The sequence below is a fragment of the Octodon degus genome, unplaced genomic scaffold, assembly GCF_000260255.1.
Source record: "Octodon degus isolate 3935 unplaced genomic scaffold, OctDeg1.0 scaffold00226, whole genome shotgun sequence".
Classification (NCBI taxonomy): Eukaryota; Metazoa; Chordata; class Mammalia; order Rodentia; family Octodontidae; genus Octodon; species Octodon degus.
Window position 1 is genome coordinate 1,242,010 of NW_004524802.1, and position 8,148 is coordinate 1,250,157.

The 8,148-nt window shown below is 46.7% G+C and overlaps 1 protein-coding gene across 4 annotated transcripts in view; it reads left to right on the plus strand.

The window, feature by feature from the left end:
• Positions 1 to 8,148, plus strand: part of Ppp1r13b (protein phosphatase 1 regulatory subunit 13B) — a 104,641-nt gene that overhangs the window by 52,706 nt on the left and 43,787 nt on the right. For 3 of the 4 annotated variants that reach the window (XM_023705688.1, XM_023705689.1, XM_012517885.2), the window contains exon 2: positions 967 to 1,114. In XM_023705688.1, coding sequence (XP_023561456.1) covers positions 967 to 1,114 — 148 coding nt within the window. Of the gene's footprint in view, positions 1 to 740; positions 780 to 966; positions 1,115 to 8,148 lie in introns of those variants that run through there. The other variant, XM_023705690.1, reaches the window with a different exon arrangement.

Here is an 8,148-nt window from a genome sequence, read left to right on the forward strand (position 1 = left end):
AATAAAATTTAAAAAAAAAAAAAAGAACATCTTTGGTTTAAATTGTAATTTACAGGGCTGGGGAGATGGCTCAGTGGAACAAGCACTTCCCTGGCAAGTGCAAGGGTCTGAGTTCGATCCCTGGTTCTGCAAAAAATTAATTAATTAATTAATTAATTGTGATTTACAGATATCATATTTAAAAAAATCTCTTCCAATGTAATGTTTTAAGATCATAGATAGTACTTCTACCATCAAAGTGGTTGAATTTTTTGTTTTTAGTCTGTGGGTCAAACCCACAGGTATCCTGACACCGACCAAGTTAGCGCCTTTTTAGCTCCATTGTTGTTATTATCATCATTATTGTTTAAAATTTTGAAACAGAATCAGTCTCATTAAATTGCCCAAGTGGTACCTGAATTTGTGTGAGGTGGGACAAGGGACCTTGGGCTTTGAGTTCTACTGCCTCGGCCCCCTCTTGCTGAGATAATAGCATGCACTGCCGCAGCTGCTGTAACTCTTAAGTCATATTTAGAAAAGGCTTGTGTATACTGATGGTGTAAGAGGGAATTAGCCTAGATTTCATTCTAGAATTTTTAGAGATTTAAAATTTTTATATAAATATTTTATCTTTTGGGAATTTTTGCTAGTGTAAAAATATGGTATGAACCTAGTCTTGTTTTCTAGATGAATGTTTTAGTTGCTGAGATGTCACTCATGATGTAGTCCTTCCCTTCCTTGATTTTGAGGAACCTCTTCTGTCATTCTCGTCTTTTCATATGGAGTCAGCAGCTCTGGGTGTGAGCATCAGTTCATACACTCCTCTGAGAATGTTCCCCGACTTCCCTTACTTTTCTTTCTTTCAAGATCTTTAGAATCAGCTTACCTATTTCTAGAAAGTAATCCTGTAGACTTTTGGGAAGGGAAATGTTGGAGTCTTTTCACAATAAAGAATCTAAATTTTAGTTTCAATCTTTTCTCTTACAGATGATATTAACCGTGTTCTTGAGCAACAATGAACAGATTCTAACAGAAGTTCCTATAACACCAGAAACAACCTGTCGAGATGTTGTAGAATTTTGCAAGGAACCTGGAGAAGGTGGATGCCATTTAGCAGAAGTGTGGAGAGGAAATGGTGTGTATGAGGGTCTGTACGGTGACTAAGTGCATAGAATTCGCCACATGTCAAGTGACACTGTTATCAGCAGTAATAAGGAATTGAGTAATTACAGTAAAAAGCAGTTGCATCACATGGGGACAGGATTCTGCACAATGGTAGTTGTAAAAAAAAATAATAATAATGACCACCTCACACAAAGACCTTCAGCAATAAGTAAAAAATGGTAATAATAATGATTGGGAAAAAAATTCTGACTTTGAAACATAGGAAAACAAAATGTTCTTTTCTCAAATCTATGATGTTGCAACAGCTATTCCTGAAAGGGACCTATGGCATCTGTATTTTAAAAAGATTTTGCATTTCATTTGCTGAATAATAAAGTGTACATTTGTTGTTTTAAAACTTAAAAAAAAGAAAAAGGCCTTCAGCACCATCAAGGTATATGGCCTTTGCTTGACACATGGAAAAGGATTTGTAAAGATTTTAAATAGGAAACAACATTCTGACATAGTGCTTAGAGGAAGTACAGCCAGTATTAGTGTGGCGTAACAGATCTGAGTGGGACCTTAAGGAAATGACCCACTGGAACATGATGCGCTTGGGGTGATGAGATGGGTCGCCAAGAGTCTTTAGGCCTCTTTTAAACATTTATTGAGATACAGTTTGCTTCCACACAATTCCACGAGTGGAGGATTTTCTCAGTAGAAGTGTAGAACTTACTGTAGAGTAGAGCAGTAAGGCACACCTTGAAGGGGTGCTAAACTGCGTTTCACAGTTTTCTTTCAGACTGAGCCAAGGATTTGGTGGAAGTCTTTCAGCGAGCATAAACTTTTGTCAAAAGTAATAAAAATGATTTGTTCCTCAGAAATCCCAGGTTGTTTCCCTAAGCCTTGGACTTGGTGGTATTCTTCATTTTCTTTAAATTGTGGTAAAAGTCACATAGTAACAAAATTACCACATTAAAGTGTGCTATTCAGTAATTTGTCATGCAGTCTCCACATTGTCTGTACCCCTGTGTCCCTCCTTCCCCAGTCCTAACAGCTCCTGTCCTGCATTGCTCACTGACTGTGTGCCTGTGACCGTCCTGGTAGGGTCATGCACCACGTAGCTCTTCCCACCTAGCGTGTTTTCTGGGTTCTTCTATATTGTAGCATGTATCAGTTCTTCATTCTTTTATGGCTGAGTCATGGTCCGTTGGGTATCATATTTTGTTTATCTAGCTGTAATGGTTTGGTAGATCTGACAGATAGATTTCAAGCTCTTATGTTCAATAAGTGAAGAATTGTAAAATATATGCCCAGTGTAAAAGCAGCTACATTTATTGAAGATCACAAGCAAAAATAGTGCTAGGATGAATGAGAGGAAAAAAAGGCTCAAAAAGGGCAAAGATATTTGTGCTTTGGTCTTTTGTTTTTGTTTTTTTGTCTTTTTGAGATAAGATCTTGCTATGCAGTTTAGGCTGGCCTTGAGCTCACTTTGTAGCCCAGTGTGGTCTCAAACTTGCAAGGGTCCTCCTGCCTCAGCCTCCTAGGTGCTGGGATTACAGGTGCACACCACTGTGCCCAGCCCTAGTCTGGGGTTCTTTAGCTGTGGTCCTAAGGTGCCAGCAGAACTCAGGTGGGTGGAGGCAGGAGGGTCTCAAGTTGGAGGCCAGCTTGGTCCACAAAGTGAATTCAAGGCCAACCTGGACTACATAGTAATACTATCTTAACAAATAAAAAAAAGCACAAAAAAGTGTAGGCCAACCTTACTTTGAATGTAATTGGAAAAATCCTAAATAAAATACCAGCAAATCCATTTTAGCAGTGTATTGAACAAATCAGGTCTGTTTCTAGAACTCACAGGATTCCAAGTCAAATCTGTTAATAACCTGCTTTATAGCAAAAAGCATCATCACTTCTTTCCTTCCTCCCTCCCTTTCTCCATCCTTCTCTCTTCTCTCTTTTTTTAAATTTATTGCCTGGTTTGATGCATGTAAATTGCCTGTAGTGAGGACCTTTATTGCTAGTACTTAGAACCCTTAGGGAATGACTGCCTTCCGGGGATAGCTGACTTTTGGGCTCTGAGTCTGTGGCAAGATCCTACCTCTTCTCCCCGCCCCCGCCCCCCCCAACCAGGGATTGAACTCAGGCCCTTGTGCTTGCCAGGGAAGCACTTATTCCACCGAGCCATCTCCCAGCCCCTTATTTTCTATTTTATTTTATTTTTGTCTTTTTGAGATAGGGTCTCACTATGCAGCTGAGACTGACCTTGAGCTAACTTTGTAGCCTTGCTTGGTCTCAAACTCAAAGTGATCCTCCTGCCTCAGCCTCCTGAGTGCTAGGATTATAAGTGTGCACCACCCTGTCTGGCTCTCTTCAATTTATTGGGGTTGTGCTTGGTGTAGTGCCTGGTTCTTTGGCACTGGTATGTAGTATTTTTTGTGCCCCTTAGGTAATCTCAGTCTTAGTATACCAAGCAGAACAAACTGGTTAGAACAATTATGTCACCTTGGCTAAAGCAGTCTGATGAAACACATAGCATCAAGCATAGCATAGAAAATGACACACTGAGGTAAGCATTAATTTGCCATCTTTAACTGTATGAACTAGATTTGTAGTTATGTAACAAAATCTTAAATGAACCAGAAAATTATAGGTAGTAAGTAAGCCCTCAACATGGCAGTTTTACCCTCAAGGGAGAAATTTTTCAAGGGACTGGGGGAAAGAACAGAGAAATAAAAGAAGAGGAAGAGATTAGGAGCAAGACTGGAAGACAAGGAGGATCACATCAACTTTGGGAAATGTGAAGACAGGAGAAAAGAAAAAGAAATAAAAATGCGAACAAAACAGTAACACAAGAAAACTAGAAACCATGTTTACACTCATATAAAAACAAGAAAACAGCCAGGTGTGGTAGTGTACCCCTGTAATCCAGCACTCAGGAGGCGAGGCAGGAGGATTGTTGCAAGTCAGAGATGAGCCTGGGCTATAAACTGAGCTCAAGACCAGCCTGAGTTGCATAGAGACCCTGTTTCAAAAAAGACAAGAGAAAAGAAAACAAGTCCACTTCAAGGTGTGTCCCTGCTATCATTCATAGACAGTTTAGGCAGACAAACTCCAGGTCCATGGTGATTAATCCCAGCAAGCCAGCTGTGGCTTTGCGGCTGGGCAGTGGCTGATCCCAGCGAGCTTGCACCTTTATTTCCACTGCAGTTCAGGCTGCTTTCTGGCCGTGAGGTTGGCCTAGACCCATTCAGCCTGCATTAGTCCGCAAGGCTCCTGTCGGCTTGAACTCAGCTGGGAGCTGCTCAGTGGAGCCACAGCCGCCCTGAGTTCCGAGCTCGTTCAGTTGCTCTCCAGGATGGCTTCTGGCCTGTTGCCCTCCCCTGGGAACATCTGAGCCTGCAGCCTGCTATATCCACTGCTCCATTCCACCGGTCCGCTTCCCGTGGAGGCCTCTGAGGTTGCAGTAGTCACTGTGGGTCTGCAGGTTTGAGCTGTTTCTTCCATGCAGCGAGCCTGGGCTCAGGGAGAGGTGCCGCCTGCCTCCTCCTTCACCTGTGTTACTGTCTCTCTCCTCGCTCTCTGTGGGCATCAGCTTTCACTCCAGATCCTTTTGGGTCATGGGGACACATCTCCCTCCTTGTTCTCCCCTCACATTGCTATATTCCAGTGTGGACACCAAGCCTAGGAAGGCTGTTTCTCTGCTTTTTCATTTTTTTCTTTTCATGTTTGCTAGAGGCTGAGTTCGTTGCCTTTGATCTCGCACTGTTACTTGAGCAGGTGCCCAGCTGGCGGCTGGCAGTGTGCCTGACAAGTGAGCCTGTCAGAGTCAGTGTGTCAGTTGTCATCCTCAGAGAATGCTTGGAACATGGACGAGTCCTGTGTGCATAGGCAAAAGATGTGCTGGGCCTGGTACCTGGTTTTCTATCACTGTGGCATGAGTGGATATTTTTTAGAGCAACACGGCCATGTGGCTGGCTGTGTGAGAGACCAGGAGTAGGCCGGCCGGCTCTTCCCGCGGGGTCAGTTGACCCCGTGGCCCAGATCCTCTCAGCTCTGCACTGTGGGCTTCTGCCTCAGGTTGCCGCTACCCCCCATTTGTGGCAGCCACCCGTCTCCAGAGATTGTTACATGTCCCCAGGAGAGCTGAGTCCTGCCCCGGAGAGAACCCCTGGCCTGCAGAGTGCTGCAGAGAGAGGCATGGTGGTCACCGGGCTTGGGGGCAGGCGCTGGAGCCTGGGTGATCGCTACCTAGCGGGAGCCCAGGGGCGGTCACAGAGGCTTCTGTCAGCTGGGGGCTTGCTATGGGCTTCGCCCTGCTCTGGCTTGCAGTGTGCGCCTCCTCCCTGCCCTGGGAGCACTGTCTGCAGCCTCAGTCTGGGCCAGTCCACAGGAGGGCAGCGATTGCACCGGAAGGACCCTGGGGCAAGAGCGGGGGATGCTGGCTTAAATCAGTCTGTCCTTCTGATGTCCTCACCCTTCTAACAATGTGGCTTTCCAGGTGAGCAGTGGGCCTGCTACCAGGCTCCGCAAATGTGACGTTTCCTCATGGTGACTTCGGCAGCTGTGCAGTGGGTAGCACTGTGGGCATCCTGTCTCGGCTTCCTGACCTGGGTCCAGGCACTGCAACTGGCATGACAGCAGAGCAGATCCCTAGCCGGCCCTGTCGCCACAGCCTGGCCATGATGGGTGCTGGCTGTCACCTGGCTCTCAGTCTAGAGGCCTGGCAGCTGCCGCCTCCCGCCCGGTATGCCTACTAGGTAGAGGTCACCCAGGCGCCAGTGCCTGCCCCCAGCCCCTGAGCCTGGCCCAGCCCTGGCCAACACAGGCGATCGTGGGTGACGCTGAGGTTGCCATCCGCCTCCCACGGTGACCTGCAGCCCTCCTTCTGCCAGGCTGGGTGTCTGCTCCCTAGGCAGCTGCAGCAAGGACGCCTTCTGGGCGCTCCCCAGCCTCTGCAGGAACTCAGCCAGGCTGGGTGCTTTCTTGGACAGTGTCTGCGACTACTGAACTAGTACTTGAGTTTCATCAGAGAGGACTGCAAATAGAACTGCAGTAATGGTCAGCAGTGTGTCCAGACTGTGCTCTAGATACCCTGACAAATCACTGAAGCCTCTGCATGTTAAAAGTATAGGCGGGGGCCAGGGAGATGGCTCAGTGGAATAAGTGCATCCTTGGCAAGCGCAAAGGCCTGAGTTCAATCCCTGGTCCCAAAAAAAAAAAAAAAAAAAAGTATAGGGGCTGGGGATATAGCTCAGTGGCACAGCACCTCCCTGGCAAGCATGAGATCCTGAGTTTGATTTCCAGTATCAAGAAAACCAAAACAAAAAGAACAGAATCCTGCTGCTGGACATGCTGGTGCATGCCTGTGATCCCAGTGTCTGGGAGGCTAAAGCAGGAGGATCACTTTGGATTGTAGGCCAGCCTGGGCTAGATTGCGACCCTGCTCAGACCAAAAAATAAATAAATAGAAGACAGAATTCTGAATCCCACCCTCTGAAGGAAAAATGTCTCCCCCAAGTATCTGGTGGTCACGTCTCTTGAAGTATGAGTCATCGCAGGGCACTGGAGGGCTCTAGGTGTCATAGGGGATGGCCTCCTGGGGGCTGGGGCTTGTGTTGCATGGGAGGCTTGCAGGTGAGCACAGAGTCACCCTCCGTCACTGTCACTTCAGGTTTCCTGAAGTGCTAGGATGTTAGGCGTGCGAAGTTCCTCTACAAAAAAGGGAGGAAGAGAAGGCCCGGCCCCAGGAGCCTTCTCCTGGAAGGCCTGCCCTGAGCTCCCGAAGTGGAGCGTTCGAGTGGGGCAGCTTTGTTCCTGGGGCCAGATGCTGGGGTCAGGCCAGGTGAGCGTTGCTCAAGTGTTCAGTTCCCAATGGATATCGTCTCATTCATGGTCTTAATGATTAATCTTACTGCTAAGTTTAATCAGGCATCTTAGTATCTGTGTTTCTCAATATGTGAAATAAACTATCAAAGATGGTTTCATATTCTTAAGTGGGGAAAATTTTAAGGTGTGTTGTAATTTCTAAGCATATTTTAGCTGCTTGTGGTGACATGCACTGATAATCCCAGCACTCAAGAAGGCTGAGGCAGGAAGACCTCAAGTCAAGCCCAGCATAGGCAAATTAGGGACTCAGGGAGATCCTGTCTTAGAATAAAAAATACAAGAAATGGCCAGGAATGTAGCTAAGTGCGAAGGCCCTGGCTTCAGTCCTCAGCACTGCAAATAGAACCTCAGCTTTTGTAAAATAATGTAGAGATAGCGATTAACCTCGATTTCTGGTGGGAAAAATGAAGCCTAATCAACTGGTTTACAGTTTATGAATTTTCGGGCTGGGGAGATAGCTCAGTGGCATGGGCACTTCCTGGCAAGTGAAAGGTCCTGAGTTGGATTCTTGCTACCAAAAAAGAAATAAAAGTAAAGTTTGTGAATTTTCAAAGTCTTTTTTTTTTTTTTTTTTTTTTTTGGTGGAGCCAGGGATTGGACTCAGGCCCTTGCGCTTGCCAGGGAAGCGCTTATTCCCTGAGCCATCTCCCTGGCCCTAAATTTTCAAATTCTGATGACAGATAATGGCTAAGATTTGATAAGCCTTGTTCTGAGGCTGACCTGCTTCTCCACTTTCGTCTTTCCCACCCGCCCCAGTGTCGAGCAGGTCAACAGCCTGCTCGAGATCCAAGCCCTGCGGCGCCTGAACCCGCACCCGAACATCCTCTCGCTGCACGAGGTGATCTTGTGAGTGTGCCAAGCGCTGCTGGGCGAGCGCTTTGTAGGCACCGCATGGTGGACACTTTACATATCGCTGCATAGCTCGGGAGCACCAGGCTTCACTTCGTTTTATTCGATTTAGGTGTTTTAAGACAGGGACTTGCCACGCAGTCCAGTCGCGCTTTGAGCGCGCCGCGCAGCCCGGCAGCCCGGCAGCGCGGCAGCCCGGCCGGCCTTGATGCCAGCGGTTCTCCCTCCTCTGCCTCCTGGCTGCTGGTGCTGCGCCTCACTTTTTCTTTTGTCACATTTGTATCAGAGCAGACAAAAAAAAAAAAGAAAGAAAGAAAGAAAGAAAGA